This window comes from Balaenoptera borealis (genome assembly GCF_965194805.1).
Source record: "Balaenoptera borealis genome assembly, chromosome: 2".
Taxonomy (NCBI): Eukaryota; Metazoa; Chordata; class Mammalia; order Artiodactyla; family Balaenopteridae; genus Balaenoptera; species Balaenoptera borealis.
In genome coordinates this window covers 104,603,422-104,621,069 of record NC_138867.1, presented here as the reverse complement: position 1 = coordinate 104,621,069, position 17,648 = coordinate 104,603,422, and the positions used below count along the sequence as shown (strand labels likewise).

General features: G+C 41.1%; 1 protein-coding gene and 1 pseudogene across 2 annotated transcripts in view; one reads left to right on the top strand and one right to left on the bottom strand.

Moving 5' to 3' along the window:
- LOC309623664 (uncharacterized protein) overlaps window positions 1–17,648 on the top strand; it is a 769,197-nt gene that overhangs the window by 160,047 nt on the left and 591,502 nt on the right. The window contains exon 2 of the mRNA XM_082380758.1: window positions 12,267–12,309. Coding sequence (XP_082236884.1) covers window positions 12,267–12,309 — 43 coding nt within the window. The remainder of the gene's footprint in view (window positions 1–12,266; window positions 12,310–17,648) is intronic.
- Window positions 387–17,648, bottom strand: part of LOC309623073 (regulator of nonsense transcripts 1-like) — a 171,483-nt pseudogene continuing 154,221 nt past the window's right edge. Inside the window, exon 6 of the transcript XR_014249932.1 lies at window positions 387–14,178. The product of XR_014249932.1 is annotated as a regulator of nonsense transcripts 1-like (transcript). The remainder of the gene's footprint in view (window positions 14,179–17,648) is intronic.

Here is a 17,648-nt window from a genome sequence, read left to right as displayed (position 1 = left end):
CTGAGGTCTACAGAACTGAGGACCAACAAAATCGCCATACAGAAATTCACCGAAATGATGCCGCCCAGCATTAGGCAGTTTTTTTTTTTTTTTTTAAATATTTATTTATTTATTTATGGCTGTGTTGGGTCTTCGTTTCTGTGCGAGGGCTTTCTCTAGTTGCGGCGAGCGGGGGCCACTCTTCATCGCGGTGCGCGGGCCTCTCACTATCGCGGCCTCTCTTGTTGCGGAGCAAAGGCTCCAGACGCGCAGGCTCAGTAATTGTGGCTCACGGGCCTAGTCGCTCCGCGGCATGTGGGATCCTCCCAGACCAGGGCTCGAACCCGTGTACCCTGCATTGACAGGCAGACTCTCAACCACTGCGCCACCAGGGAAGCCCCCATTAGTCAGGTTTGACTAATCATATTTACCTTTGATGAAGGGGATGTGGTCAGGAGATAGGGACCCGAGTAGATCCTGCTGACCAATTCCCCACCTTGCTGAACACCTCTGATTGTCCTCATTTGAGATGGTCAGAGCACGAGCCCTTATAGCTAGATGCCCCGCTTGCTTCTCAGGGTCCCCTTTGGCACCCAGGCACTGCTTTGTGTGACAGTGCTTCAGGCAGCTGCTGTGAGTTGGAGGTCAGATGAATTCAGGCTCAGGACGTGAGGACACCTGCCTCTCGCATGCAAAGATGGAACAAATGACAACATTTGTTGCCTTGGATCTGAGCAGCCCAGGCAGCATGTGTGAGAGCCTCACAAGCCTGTTTTCTTCATGAGCATGGGTCCCTCTTTTCATATCTGGAGCAGGGAACAGATGTTTCATCAAAAGACATTTAAAATAAAGATAATTATGCAGTAAGAGGCTTAATTACATCAGCTTATTCAGGTCCACTTAATTGCCTGACAGCCCGCGTGCCTCCCACTTATCTGTGGCAGAGGCTCTCGTGTTTTGCTGGTTTATCAAATCCTTTGATGGCTCGGGGAAGATGTTATTGACTTAGCAAATCGGAAAATATCAATTCCTTGTATACAGCTGGTAGAGGAAAATGTAAATATTTTTAACAAGCAATAAAGAATCATCATTTTCCTAGAGGTGGCTTATAGTGTCCTATAAATGATTAATAGCTGGAATGACTCAGAGAGGTAAGCCTGAACTAGATATTTCATCTTTAGCTGTCTCTTGGTCATATTTGAAACCTTTCTGTCAAATTAAAATCCCAGGGAGAAGGTGATATGCTAATTTAAGGAGGCCATTTGAATCATGTGACAATGAGGCAACTGACCAAAAAAAGCAGTTTTATGGGGCTATTTCCATCTCTCCTTAACTTTAAAGGAATACATTAGTTCTGCTTCAGACTGATGTACTCTCTCTTTTTTCTCCCTAGACCACCAGCCTTTTTGAAGTAATATTTCTTACTCACTGCTTCTATTTTCTTTCACCGTTCATTTCCTCCACCAAACCTTGCATCTTGACTCCCGCCCACACCAGTCTTCTAAAAACAAATGTCAAACTCTGCTTCTTTTTAGTCCTTATCCCATGATGTGGTTTGGAGCATTTATGCAGGTCCTTCTACCATGGCTTCCAGGATAGTGCACCCTCCTGGATTTATCTTTGAATCAGTCAGGATCCCAGCAGGAAACAGATGGCATATTCATACTGAGTGATTGAAAGGAGTGTAACCGAGGGACTCTGTATGAAGATCAGGGTAGGGGCAGTACACTGGGACTACAGAAGGGGAGCTGTGACTATCCTTAGGGATGAGAGACGGGACCAGTTAGCCAACCAGCTACATGGAGAGAACCTACCCAACAGAGCTGTGAACATCAGAGAGAAATGTAGCTAACCTGGGAACACCCAGTAGGGAGCGACTGAGGGGAATAAATACCCCCAGCATCCTGCTCTTCCCAGCCTCTGATCTCTGCCTGTGCTTCCTATTGGCCAAATCAGACCCACTGCCAGAGGACAAGGGAGCCAATGGAAGCAGCCCACACAGGTCAGCCTCCCCCAGGCACAGAGCTGGGTAGAAAGTGGGTTTGGAAGGACCAATGGAAAATATCCACTGCATCCCCATGTCTCCTATTTTCTTTTTAGTCTCACTTGTTGGCACTTCTTCCATCACCATTTCTGTAAGTATAGTGCTCCTGAGGGCTCTGTATACCCCTCTTCTCCATGCCCTAAACAACCTCACCTGGTTTCTGGCTTCAAATAGCATTTGTTGTTGATTTCCAAGTCCCTATCTCTAGTTTTTTTCTCCCAAGCTCCATTTGTTAGATGTGTCCATAGGAAATGACTCGCCACTCCCTCTATTTTAACACATTCAAATGGAACTCATCTTTCTCTCCATTGTGTTCTCCCTGAACTCTATCCAGAGTTCATGTTCTTCTCCCAGAGACTTAGGCTAGCATCATCACACTCATCTTTATTTCCTCACTCTTATCTAGCCAGTTGTCTCCTAAGTTCTATGAATTCCATCTCCAAATTCTCTACAGTATTCCTTCCCTCCTTTCTATCACTCTGGGCAAGGCTAGGTCATACTCTCATTTTTTTCTCCCGTGTACTTTTTTTTATAAAAATGTCCTTTCTTCTAGTCTTTAATTTTTACATTGTGTCATCCACACTGCTTCTGAAGTTATCTTTCTAAAGCAGTTCACATTTTGCTAAACTCTTAAGTGAAAGCCTTCATTGTCTTAACATTATGTAAAAAATAAGCTCAGTAGCTTAGGAGAGTTTTCATAGACTATTTCATTGTAGTCCCCACCTATCTTTCTCTTCTCATAGCCTAGTATATGTCCTTTTAAGTAATTCATACTTCATACCTCCCTTCCTTTTATCATGCTCCTCCCTCTGTCTTCTCTCTTCCTTTAAATTAAGATATGCAATCACAAAAGTAAATGAGGGAGGTCATCCATTTAACATGACAAAGAGTGAAGAAGATTGTGGCCATTGGAGAGCACGTGCTAGTGTAAAGAAGAAGTTTTTTTTTCCAGTCCTGTGGATTGTTGCCATGTGGGAATGTAGATCCTTTGTCTTGGCATGTTTTTCAAGAGGACCCGAAAATTTGAATTTTTATGTGAAGCTCCCGTAGGTGTATCTGCAAGAACCAACAATCATGTGAGTTTATCATATGTCCAGGATCTACCTGTGTAAGAGCATCTCTGACAGTTGCAGTGCAATAGAACCCTAGAGAGGCACATCAGACATCCCCTGAAGAGAGCACTTTGGACATTCCATGTGCTACACAAGGTTCCAGATCCCTCTGTTCATTATCCAGTGGGGGTCAATGGCCATATTCTATGTACTACATGTAAGAAATATAGCACTGTGGTAAAAAATATGGAGCAAGGCAGCCATCTGATGATTCTCAAATGTTGGAAGCTGAAACCTGCTCACATTCCTGCCTCCTGAGAGATCTGGGGGGGGGGGGAGTCCCTCAATTTTCCCAACATATGATGGCAAAAGCAGCTAGCTACCTGTGGTGACCCAGATTCAGTGATCAAGGGAGAATGCAATAAAGTGCTGTTTTTCTGAAGTGGTGGAGATGGGTAATTTACATCTTCTAACAGGGTGACCCTGGATGCAGGGCTAACCCCAGATTCCTGACCTCAGGATGATCATGTTTGACAGCTTTATCACCTAGGATGTGGCAAATGCTATGAATGAACTCTTTAGAAGGTAGGTTTTGTGGACTTTCATACACAGATTCTGCATTCTCACCTGGTCACCTGGGTAGAATGGGTTAATCCCTTGACTAGGGAATTAGAAGAGGTCTCAGAAAAGTGCATGATGAGTGCAGAGCATTAGAATCCTCTGATTTCTTGGAAATTATAGACTTCTACAAGGCTAGAGTTTTGCCAAAACTCCTACCATAGTACTTAACCCTCATACTGGAGTGGGGATGTCCGATGCGCCTATACAAGTAGTGGCTTGCTGGTTCTCTCGTGGGTACTTGAAAACAACATGTCACTAGGTAGGGTCAACAGTGCCGTCGGTGTGGTAGGGCCAGGTGCCTAGTGCTTGGGTCACCAGTCTGAGAGACGGCAAGCAGACCACTACAAAAATAACCAAGACCTCTGTTGGGGGAAACTTCCTACTCCTAACCCCTATACTCCTTTGGATAGTCTCATGATGGACTTTATTTCATATCTTATGTCTTCTCTCCTCCTGTAGTCATGAGGATGGACACACTTTCTTAGATGGCACACTTTATCCCCTGAATGTCACCATTCCTCTGTTCTCCCCACATTCATGATAGTTTCTGCAACTCTTATGATGAAGGAAAATGTTCATCTCCTTGAAATACCAATCTTCTGGATCTCAGATACTTGGTCCAAGTTCTTATCTTATATTTTGGGAGCACTGTCCAAATTCCTTCATGTCCACCAACATGTTCATAATTGCTTGCTACAGACTGATGGCCTGATGGAACAATTCAACTGCTCTTTCAAGAATGCCCTATTCCTACTTACCCTACACAATCATGACTTCTTCAGACACTGCAGAATCTGTACAGAACTACCCACCTACTCATCCACCCACAGTACCACCACTCTAGCAACTAACTCTTCCCTCATCGCAGGTAGTTAGCTACTGCCTGTAGAAGTTACAGACCACTCAGAAGGACTTACAGGATATACTCTAGTAATCCTAAGAACCATGTATAACACAATTTGCCCATCACTAAACACTAGGAAAGGTCATTTGACTAAGATATGGCATCTGGTATGTTCTCAAGAAATAGCTGTGCATGCTTACAACTATAGGATTGGTCCCTGGAGCCTAATATTCCCTTTCATGGCTATCTTCCGTGAATGGCCTTTTAAGCCCTCCATCTCTGCTCCAGGAACCTGGTAATTACTTTCTGCCCCATAAATATAGCAGCAGTGCTTCATACCCCATGATGGGAAAACGTGAAAGCAAGTGATGAACAGCAACGCCTGATCCAGACTAGCTCTCTGCTTACGCTACGGAGATGTTCTCTACTATCCTCAGCCCCAAAGAACTCTCATCCCATGGCCTGACTCAAAACATACTTTTCCAAAACAGAAGATCCTAAAACATAGAAATCCCCCCTCCCCTTCATTGTCCATGGTAATCCTTTCCATCCGTCACGGCCCAGTTCAAATCATCACTTGATTTGCCAAGTGTTCCCACCCACCCAGCCGGAACTAATGGATCCTTCCTCTGAGCTTCCATAGGCATCTACTGTAAGGGGAGGCAAAGAATGGCTACCAAACTATAGAGCCTTCACAATGTGATGGCTGTTGTACAAATAAGAAATATTATCTTGTTTAATCTTCACAACCACACTGTGAGATAGTATTTGTAGCTCCCTTTACAGGCAAGAAAACTAAGGCTCAAAGAAGTTATTACAACTTGCTTAAGATCACATAGATATTAAGTAGCAGAACCAGGATTCATAGTAGTCTCTCTCACATTAAAAGTCTATGTTTCTCTCTATAGCACAGTTTCCCAATTTATTTCATTTCTTATGTAATATATCTAGTCTTCAAAGTTGCAAAGTCAATTCCCTCACGGGTCAGGTGGGTAATATAATTGTGAGGAGTGGTCAAATGTAAATTAGCAGAGAATGAGCTAGAGAATGCATGCCTAGCTTAAAACATTCAAATTAGACACTCAACAAAGCAAGCCAACAAAACAACGCTGTAGACCAGATTTGCCTACAGGCCACGAGTTTGCAAACCCTGGTTAAACACCTGATTCCACGACTAAAGTAAAATCTTCAGGGCTGGGCCTGAAAACTCCTCATTTTAGCAAACCCTCAGTGTCTTGTCCAGGCCTCTTCCCAAAGTAGATACCCAAAAGATGTCCACTCAATTAATTGAAAAAATGAAAAACTTGCCTTTAATCTTCAAATTCATAGTCATTTTATTTCTATAGAATCTATTTATACCAAGGTAATTTGAAACAATTAAAATGGTTTAGTTAAAATCTAACCGCTCTCAATCACCCATCTAGAATTTTGAGGTAAGAGATGAGACACCAAGGCCAAAACTTACAGATTGGTCTGATTCCTTTTTTTGGCTTCAAACATCACAAAACAGATGCTTGGTTTCACAGTGGTCCTGAAGATGTGGCCTGCTGAACAGGACAGAGTGGTTTCACCCTTGAGATGCATTTTATTATCCACAAGCTCTGCTTAAATGAGGGTATTACACAGTGAAGCCTTGAACGAAACTTAGGTGTGTCTCATGAGAATGCCAGTGGGAACAGTGGCTCCGGCCAGTTCTTCATTCTATAGGTTACCCATCCTCACTAGCCAATACATCAATCTGATTGGCCTCAAGCAGAAACCCTGGTATGTGGTTTTCAGAAAATGAAAGAGAATTGCTTCAAGGAAACAGAGATCCAAAAAACTGTTGCTTACTGTTGGTTTTCTGGCAAGGAAGATTTATGGGTAATCTTATAAAAATTATAAAGCCTCTGAGCTAAAAATAAGTGCCTGACCCAAACTAGAGGATGAAGAGATTATTTCGTCATTCAGGAATGTTGTTTGCCTTCATGTTCTACTATTGTAGACTTCATATAAATTTACACATACTAATTTTCTCGGTATGAAGTTCAAGGTTGTTCTTAATATAGAAGGCTCTACTTAAGGCAAAGTTTCCAAATTTATCTTAAAGGAGGAGAAGGATAATTGTCCTGTAATGATTTTAAACCCATGCTCATGGGTGGAGTCATTTCAAGCAAATACTGATACATTTTGGAAATCTTCCCAATAAACTTTGAGGTTTTGAAATCATTTATTAACATTCTGTGGCTACATTAACTACTATTTTTAAGGGCAACCACAACGATTGCCCATGTGCAACTGGAAATCTTAAAACTTTTTCCTTATGTTTATTTAAGTGTAATTACCATATGTTTTGAATTAAACTTTGTACTACTTTGCCCAGATTTCTTCAAATAAACTTATCCTTAGACAGACAAATACAGTATGCTAATATAATATGTAAGACAATCTAAGTCTGTAACATTAACTGCTTAGTTTTACATCCTTGCTTTTAGCATGCATCCTGGGACTTTCTCAGTAAATCAAAGACTTGTCTCTGTTCCTATCAGCAGTACTGGAGATGTTTTGAGTTTTCTCTTGATCCTGGGATTGTGATTCCCCAAATTTCACCCCATTCCCTGATCCAAAAACATGCATCTTTCTGTACTTTATTTTCTCATTGTACTTGCATTACATATTTTCTTGCTAAATTAATATTGAGTGTTTGGATTATTATGACCATGTAAATATATAAGTAGGTAAATATGTAAATATGACCATATATACAATGAACTCTATATTATACTATATTTAGTATATATGAAATCCTTTTGATTTTCCCTGAAACTAATGATTTCAGTGTTTTAAGATGGGCATGCACTCTGCACCTCATTCTTTGCTGGCTTCCATTTGGCCATTTTGCACACTTATATTACCCACCTAACCCTGAAGGAATTGTTTTCTGTGATCCTATAATCTGTACTAGTACTTTCTGAAAGAACTCTAAAACTCCTTTCAATCTAGTCTAATACACATCAGGTCATCTGTTTAGTTCCTTTTTCTGGTTTCTCTTAGAAATTCCCTCTTGGAATCCTCTAGCCTCTCTCTCTGATGTGTACTGGTTGTTCTCTAGACCCACTGCACAACTCTTGTCTTGCAACATCTGCTCTAGGAAATGGTAGATTACAAAAGTTCTCAGTATCCTTTACCCTTACCTGAATCCCCACTCCTTACAATGTGTCATCGTAGCTCCTCCCAACAGGCAGTGGAATTTATTTCCCTGCCCTTGAATCTTGACTAGCATTGTGACTTACTTTAGCCAATAGAATGAACCGGAAGTGAGGATGTGCCTCTTCCTCTAGGCTCACTTCCTCTTTCACGCTTGGAACCCTGCTGCCCATGTGACAACAATCCCAGTCTAGCTGGAGGATGAGCAACCATGTGGAACCAAGATGACGACCCCACTGAGGCTGTCCTAGATTAGGTAGACCCTAGCTGATCCAGAATTTGATTGCAGACACATGAAACCATCTAAGATCAGAAGAACTACTCAGCTCAGCCTAGCTCAACTGGTCAACCTGCAGAATCTCAAGCTAAATAAATAGTTGCTATTTAAAACCACTAAGTTTTAGAGTACTTATACAAATTCTAATACAACTGGCTTCAAGAAAATGTGCCAGATGAATGTATGGGAGGAGTAAAGACGGCATCTCCTAGGCCCCAGGAGCTGGGGATTTGATGTATCAGCAGCAGCTTTGGTTCCAGAATATGTTGAATGTACTTTAAAAAAAAAAAAACTTTAGAGATAATTCACATACTATAAAATTCACACTTTTAAAGTATACAATCGAATGGACTTTAGTATATTCACAGGTTTATGCAACTATCACCACTATCTAATCCAGAGCAGTTTTATCACCCCTAAAATAAGTCCCACACCCATTAGCAGTCAGTCTCCATTCCCCTCTCCCTCAACTCCTAGCAACCACTAATCTACTTCTGTCTCTATGGACTTGCCTATTCGGGACACTTCATATAAATGGAATCATACAACATGTGGCCTTCTGTTTGGTTTCTTTCAATTAGTATATAATTTTAACTCTTATGTTTAGACCTTTGATCCGTCTTGAGTTAACTTCTGTATACAGTGTGAGGTAGGGAGTCCAATTTCTCCTTTGTAAGTGGGTGTCCAGTTGTGAGTACTCTTCTAGTTGAATGTATTCAGTGTGGGAGTGAAATTCTTCCCTAAGCAATTCTAATACGAGAGGCAGAAGTGGCAGCACAAGCTCAGAAGTACTTTCTCATAACATAATGTGAAGTCTGTATTACCAGACAGACCTCACCCTCAGGCAGCACCAAAGTTCCAGGAATGCCAAAGACAAAAGGGCAAGTGAAACTAAAGTAGTTTAAGAACTTGGATGGAAAAGATAGGCACTGCAAATAATTCTTGGTGATTGGGTTCCCATCATTTCAAATTTCTAATCTTTGTAAGTAGGCAGCAATATCTGAAATGCACTCTGAGAAATGTGATAGTGAGTTTAGAGAGACCACAGAAATGGTGAATGAGTAGTGCCCTCATTAACATTTTGCTGGGAGATTTCACCCAATTTATTTTGAATTCACAGTTTGTGGATTCTGGATAACAGACATTAACTGACTGCATGTGAAGATGCTGAACCAAGAGTTTTTCCATCTACTTTACTTCCTTCAGATGTTGAATTTTTGTTATATGGCCTTTAGCAACTCTTAGAATGGATTCTCAGAGTACACTATTGCCTGTAGGAACTGTTGATAGAGGCTGGGGATCATCTTGTTTCCTCAATTTGGTGGTTTTGGAGCCAGAGCTGTAATAATCTTGTGTGTCACATGAAGTTTTCAGGATCTTAGAAAGGGAGTTGTGATATTGTGATCGACAATGAGAAATACGTATTTGGTCTTTGTCCTGGTTCTGGCACAGAGCGCCTAAAACTCTTGGACTGTCCTAGGAGATGAGAAGGAGAAAGGTGTCTTTTGTTATGTTAATGATATGAAAAGTACCTAGGGATAGGGGTTGATTGCCAGTGGAGCTAATCAAGTGATTAGAGAAGTAGAACCTTCAATTCCACTACCCCCCTCTCTGAAAAATCTGGAGATTGAATTCAACTACCAATGGCTGATGATTTAATCCATCATGTCTCTGTAATGCAGCCTCCATAAAAACCCAAAAGGATGGGGTTCAGAGAGCTTCCTGGTTGGTGAGCATATAGAGATTTGGGGAGAATTGTACCCCAGTAGGGCATGGAAATTCCTAATCCTTTCCTCTAGCTTGTCTTATGCATCTCTCCTATCTGGCTGTTCCTAAATTAAATCCTTTAATATGCTTTATGATAAACTGGTAATCTACCGAGTAAACAGGTTTACTGAGTTTTGTGAGCTGCTCTAGCAAATTAATCGAACCCAAGAACAGGGTCATGGGAACCTCTGATTTATAGCCAGTCCGTCAGAGTCACAGGTAACAACCTGGACTTATAATTGGCATCTGAAGTGTAGGACGGTCCTGTGGGACTGTGTCCTTTACCTGTGTAGTCCGATACTATCTCCTGGTAAGTGTCAAACAATTGAGTTGAATTATAGGACACCCAGCTGGTGTCAGAGAATTGCTTGGTGGTGTGGAAAAACTTACATCAGAATAGGGTTCAGCATCTGAGGAATGCATACAGAGAACTGGCACTGAAGTAAATGCCACTTTTGATGTCAAGAAGGAACTACATCCATTCCAAGGAGAGACAACCCAGGATGGAGCTGCTGACGGAACAATAATTTTACTGAGGCATCAAGAACTCCTTTACCTGACAGATGAAAGGATACTAAATTAGGGAGGATGTATTTTGAACTTTAAGAATTTCAGACTTAGGACCATTAACTCACTCGATCAAGAAAAACTGATTTTTAACTTTAATGCCTTTGGATTTTAACTCGCAAAAACTTTTACTCACAAGGGCAGGATAACTTTATTTGGACTTTAATATAAAATGCAATACTTCTGAATTTTAATATGATAATGGGAGGGTGTGTATATTAAAATCTGTCATCTCTACATTGTTGACATTTTATTATTGGAGTATCTATATTTTCATGTTGTCACTTAATCTCATTGCTGACTCTCTCATATGTTATGTCAGACAATGTGCCTGGACATTATTTAGGGCCAAAAATAAAATAGTGAATGGGTTTTCAGCTTTGGATGCAGAAGTAATTTGAAGTTAATTTACTTACTGTATCATTCAAACTCATTTTTCGAGCATTCTGAGGGGAAAATCAATATTGATCCCCAGTGGTCTCAGGAGGATACCTAAAAGAGAATGTTGTGGGAATGACTTCAGGAAGGACTCTTCTGATAGATACCTATTTTCACCCCAGTTGATAACCACCCCCGGCTCCCATCCCCAACTGACCATATACTTCATGGTTAAGCCCAATGTGTTAAGGGAAAAAACCCAAAGTTAGGGAATTTTTTGGAGAAATACTTCTTTCCTATTCCAGATGTTTTTCTCCGTATGGGGAGACCTCATATAGTATAATTCTTGCCCCCTTTCTCCCCTTTTGCTGATTCCATAGGGGAAGACCCAGGCTTCTCACTGTAGGGTGCTTGGTTTTTCAAAAGCAACATCCAAAAAGTAAGCATTCTAAGCACCTCAGGCAGAAGCTGTAAGGCTTATGATAAAGTAGCCTCAGTGGTCCCAGAATGTCATGTCTGTCATATTCTGTTCATTAAACAAGTCACTAAAGCCAGCTTGGTTTCCAGGGGAGGGGAGTTAATTTGTACCTTTTGATGTGTGAAACAGTAGGCTTGTCCGTGCAAGGTAGGATTGATGGTGGCCTTCTCTGGAGCTTATCTGCTATACACGTTATACGTTTTCCCATCCTTTTACTTTCAACCTGTCTATGCTTCATAATTAAAATATGTTTCTTAGGAACATCATGAAGTTGGGTCTTGATTTTTTTTAATCCAAACTAATAATTTCTGCCACTTAATATATATGTTTATTTCATTTACATATAATATAATTATTGGTATAGTTGCATTTAAGTCTCCCATGTTATTTTTTGTTTTATATTTAATCCATTTGTTCTTTGTTCTACTTTTTCTCCTTTCCCGCTTTCTCTTGAGCAAATTGCACTTGTTTTAGTATCCCATTTTCTTTTATGTATTATCTTCATAAGTCTTTGTGTTAAATTTGTTTTTATTAATTGCTTTGGAGTGTACAATATGGATTATTAAATTGTCATCTCCTTTATTTTTTATATTTTATTTATTTATTTTTTTGGCCACACCACGTGGCATGTGGGATCTTAGTTCCCCCCAACTAATCCGTGCCCCCTGCATTGGAAGCACGGAGTCTTAATCACTGGACCGCCAGGGAAGTCCCTGTCATCTCCTTTAATGAACAGCATAAGTACCTTAAAATAGAATAATTCCCTCAATCTCCTTCCACATTTTGTCTTCTTGTCACTTTATACTTTACCACTATGTATATTATAAACACCGTAACCAATGTTTGTATTTTTGCTTTAGTCAAAAATTTTTTAAAGAATAATGTGTTTATATGTAAATACAATCTATAATATCATATAAAGAAATCATATATGTGTGTATAATACATATTGTATAAAACAAATATGTATGTGCGTGAATACACACAAATCTGTGACAGAGAGATGGATGGATAGATATAGACAACATCTCAAGGTGCATCTCTCTCAGATCTCCTCTACTCCTTTTCTTTAGGTCTACTCCCAAGTGCTGAGTGAAGATCCATGGAAAAGACATGGTGAGTGAGTGGAGACTTGCTTTATGGCTGGCTGAGGGTTCTTTGAATTGCAATCCATTGTGCTTCCCACATGAGGCTATTAAAAGGTCATTAGAATTTTGACTAGTAAGTCTATGATGGATCCCTCCTCCTGCTGCAGTTGTGCGAGGTATAAGACCAGTGCTCAGTCCTTTTTTTTTTTTTTTTCCTCCTGGAAAGTGTTCCTCACTCTCTGGAGTATAGTTTATTTGGGTTTCTTTGTGTCTGCTTCTGACAGGTTTCAAAAAACTATGATTTTGCAGCTTTTCCAGGCTTCTGTTGTTATTAGGGTTTTGTTCCTTTCTACATGTGAATTAAAGCAGAATTTTCCAAATTCCTTAGAATTAAGAGAATTCACATTTAGGTTTCCTTCAACCTCAAAGGCTTTTTTACTCTTACTCTTGAATTTGTCTAATTCACGTTTATCGCTCAAGTTTCAACTTCAATGTCCTTTCCTTGTGAGAGACTTCCTCTAATAACCCTTTTATTTCTCTTCTAATTGTAAATCATTATCTTTGTGAGATTTTCAGTAGTTGTCATAGTGATGGGGCTAATACTCTGTGATTAATGTGGCTGTTGTATCAGAAAATAGGAACAGGACTTCCCTGGTGGCTCAGTGGTTAAGAATCCGCCTGCCAATGCAGAGGACACGGGTTCGATCCCTGGTCCGGAAAGATCCCACATGCAGTGGAACAACTAAGCCCGTGCACCACAACTACTGAGCCTGTGCTCTAGAGCCCTCGAGCCGCAACTACTGAGCCCGCGTGCCACAACCACTGAAGGCTGCGCGCCTAGAGCCCATACTCTGCAACAAGAGAAGCCACCGCAATGAGAGCCTGTGCACCGCAACGAAGGGTAGCCCCCACTCGCTGCAACTAGAGAAAGCCCACATGCAGCAACGGAGACCCAACACAGCCAAAAAGAAATAAATAAATTTATATTAAAAAACCCAACCGTCTTCTCTCTTAAAAAAAAAAAAAAGAAAGAAAGAAAAGAAAAGAAAATAGGAACAGATAGGGGGAGAGGGGATTTTCTGGATAGTAGCTGTGTTTTTGTCTGCCTTGCATTCTATTTGATGTCTTTAACTATCAGTGGCTCCCATTCCTTTGGACAGATGCTTCTCGCATCTGAGATTTGAGGGACTGTTACTGTATAGTGCCTCCCAGTCACACCTCTCTTCTATTCTAGGTGAGCAAGTGATGGAGGCCGAGCCAACCTGAGAACCCTACTCCTAGTACCAACATCAGTATTATTCAATACTCCTTGGGTGCAAGACACAGTCTCCCAACTTAAGCTTAGTCAATAGAGGCAGTTCATTTGTTTATGTCACTGAAAAGTACAAGAAGTTTGTTTCAAAAATTGAATCATGAGCATTTTTTCAACATGTGGGTTTCATTTAGTAATGAAAATGATGACTGTTAACTTTCTATTCTTGTATTATTTTAGATGTTACATTATCTAATAGGTTCTTATAGGCATGATAGGTCAATGGATCTGGTTTCATTACTAATTCTTTTTTTTTTTTTTAATGAAAGCTTCTTTATTTATTTATTTATTATTTATTTATTTATTTATTTATTTTTGGCTGTGTTGGGTCTTCGTTTCTGTGCGAGGGCTTTCTCCAGTTGCGGTGAGTGGGGGCCACTCTTCATCGTGGTGCGCGGACCTCTCACTGTCGCGGCCTCTCTTGTTGCGGAGCACAAGCTCCAGACGCGCAGGCTCAGTAGTTGTGGCTCACGGGCCTAGTTGCTCCACAGCATGTGGGATCTTCCCGGACCAGGGCTCGAACCTGTGTCCCCTGCATTTGCAGGCAGATTCTCAACCACTGTGCCACCAGGGAAGCCCTCATTACTAATTCTTTAATGACTGCTCAATATTCTGCAGTTATACAATAAACTGCTGTACACCTTCTTTTGGGGGATAGTACCTTATATGCTAAATGGGAAATACCAGAACCTCTGCAGCTCATTAAGAAAATCAGATTATTACGGAGAAAGCATATCTGTGACAACAATCATTTCTTTTATTAATTTCAAATGATCTAGTTTTAGGGATTCAGCATCAACAGAATGCAACCTGTAGTGGGATCCATCTACCTGCCTTTCTCTTTTTCTCCCTTCTCCCTTCTTGAGCTCCCCTCTGTTTTCTCTCCCTTATTTCTCTCTCTTTCCTTTGCTTTCTTCTCATCCACATCTTCCCTCATTTCCATTCCTCTTTATTACATATACCCCATTTCACTTTTACTAGAATGCATATAAAGGAGACAATAAAACTCAATAAAATGGCAATTTACTAGGACAGTTTAGGCTGATGAAGAATCTCTGAAATGTTATAGCCTCTTCTGAGGGTGGGCCAGTTTCTCTTAAAGTCATTTAGCGGAAGAGAATTTCCCAGGATGAGGATCTGGCTGAGCCGGATAGGCTCTGGGGCAGGGTTACTGCCTCTCCAGGGTTCTGCAGTTGGTGGGTTGTGATGATAAAACCAGCTCTGAGTACAGGAGATTTTCATTTGATGAGTGGTCTGAACATCAAACTTAGTGGTTATAAAATATTTGCTGCTGAAAGCCACAGAGCATTGATAAACACATCCTGGACAGCTGAGTTATTGCAATCTACTTAACATGAGGAGAACAGATTATGAGTCAACTGTTCCTGTTTAATAACCCTACTCAGGGCAGAGGGCTGCTCAAGGCTGGCATTAACCCTGCATGCACTGTGTCTGGCCAAGATCCCGGCAAGGGCTGTGCAGGATGGAAGCGATTCAGGTGGGTTTGCCATTAGGTACTAAGGTACGCAGAGAGGAAATTTTAAAAGGCCCATCTGGTAAAGGAAATAAACAATTTGTAAGACTGCTGTATGGTATCGAATACACTACCAAAACCCCTTCTGTGGTTTACATTTCATCTTCCTTATACTACACGTGTTTAGGCTTATTAAATCTTGGCCTCAGCATAATACTGTATGCTTTTATGCTATTGGGGGAAGGGAAGGAATATTTGTCTTCTGTTCTCTATTAGTCATTTGAACCTAGGTCGGTCAACTCGGCCCAAGTGCTATAAATACTCTTGTTGAAATCTGACTCCGTTTCTGTACTTCCAAGATCATGCTTTTCTGTAACGTGGCCAGAAAGGAATGGCTTCATCTCACTCATGGGAAACAGACTTGAAATAACGTTTCTTGTGAACATTGTTTTAAAAAGGAAATGAATTTAAAATAGTGTTTGTTTCTTAACTGGCTCCCAAGCATGCATTCGGGGGTATGTGTGGAAGGTACATATATACGGAGGGTGAGTGAACGTGCTGTGAGTGGGCAGTGAGCCAGCGGGTGGTGCTGCCCTTGACCTGAATGTTGTCCTGAGCATTTTGCTTAATCAGGGCTATGGGGCGGTATTTGAGGCTTAGCCAAGTTGAGGCATCACATCTCTGTCCTGCATCTCCACTTCATTCACTAGCACCCCACACACCCACGTGCAACTCCTCCAGCAAAAACACGTACGTACACGTGTGCGTGCACCCACATGTACTCCAGACTTAGGCTCTGACTGCTCTGGAAGCTTTTACTCCTCCAAGCCATTGTCATTCTTTCCTTGACCCCCAAGGCTGGAATCACTGCTGGAAATCTACCTGCAGAATCCACACACTCTGCCGGCAAAGAATTAGAAGTAAAGGTATGCAAAATACATGTTTAAGAAAAGTGCACAAAACCAAATTAAACCCCACAGTATTTTTCTCTCTATTGGCATACTCCCAGTAGTTTCAAATTAGTTTGCCTTGAGTCAAGAATTTCCTTAAATGAAATGCTCTGTGCTAGGAAGGCTTTTAAGACCTCTTCACCTTAAAGTGCAAACCTAGAAAGCAAAGTCTCGATTTGGCATGCCACTTAAAACATGATTAGTGGAGCATATCAGCAGGCTAGAAATAGCTGCATTTGTGAACCTCATGTTCTCTAGCTCTTGACTGCCAGCCAAGCCCCAAATCAATCCCAAAGAATGAAAAATAAGATAATAATGAGAAAATGGACTTTTCAAGCCAAAACCCAAGAAAGCATCTTAGTCTCCGTAAGCTGACTTTGGGCCACATAAAACAAGAAATGGTGACTCTGTCCTGTCTTTAAACAATTTGCTGTGTCACTACACACACACCCTCCCTTCTCTTTAGGTCTTGGTTTCCTTATTCGTAAACTGGGGACCAATTTTGCTAACTTTCTCCTTTGGAATATAATGCGTTCTTATGTCTAAATACCTGGTGCTTCCCATCTGCTGGGATATTTTGAGGGGGAAGGTTTTTCAGAAGTGCCAGATATTAAGCTTAATTTCTGTTCTGAGTTGGTGTAAGGCAGGCTTGATTTTTTCCTTCCCGTTGATATATGTCCTGTACCTTGCCTAGGACAAGCTGTTGTAAAATGTTTCAAGAGCTCTCTTTTGTTTTGAGGCCGTACTTCCTTTGGTCTGAATCTGAGCTGGGTGGCAGGCCAGTGGACCCACTTTTAACTTCTCCCTACAGAGCCGGGTGGGCGTTTACTGCCCCTGTTTGTTATGGAGAATCAGCCATAAATCAGTGCTCATTTTCCATCTTCTCCTTATTGATGGAATTGCTGGAGGAAAACAGCTTGTCTCTCAAGCTCTTGGAGACCTGCAGGAGGAAAGCTGCATACAGTAAAAGTTGTTTTGACAGAAAACTGACCAAACATGACAATGGACAGAGAGGGGATGATGAAAGGGAGGGGGAGAGAGGGGACACGCTTTTCTGTTTTGAACAGAGGCGTGCTCTCTCTTTTTTCTTTGTTAAATTACTTTTTCGTATGAAGGACACAAAGGGAACGGCCCCTACTGGCAGCCAGAAGGCAGAAAACAAACCCTTTGAAATTTCTAATTTGTTTATAGATGGTCCTCCAGGAGCCAGCTGGAAAATAATTTTGTCTGCCAGAGACAGGGAACAGCTACCCGAGGGTGTTGTGGTGAAAAAAATGACTCTCGAGTTTTGGTCCTTGAATGTCTTATTGTTCAGCACTCAGCAGTTGTTCTGAAATTACTCATCTGGCAGAGAAAGAAAATGGAAGAAAAGTCCCTCCACTACTCTCTGGCCCGAATCTCTAGGAAAGTTACCTTCTAAAAAAATGGTTTTTGATTTGGTTTTATACTGTGTCAATTAATTGTCGAGTTACACAAAGATTTGTGAAATCCTGTCTGCTAATATGTCTTTTCCTCTCTGAGGAGGATTATTTTTGTGGCTACTTCCCAGATCAGTCACTTCACCCAGTTCAGGCGACACTGTTTTCCCTCTGTGATGTGCTAACAGTTGAACTCGTTTTCTAGATAATACC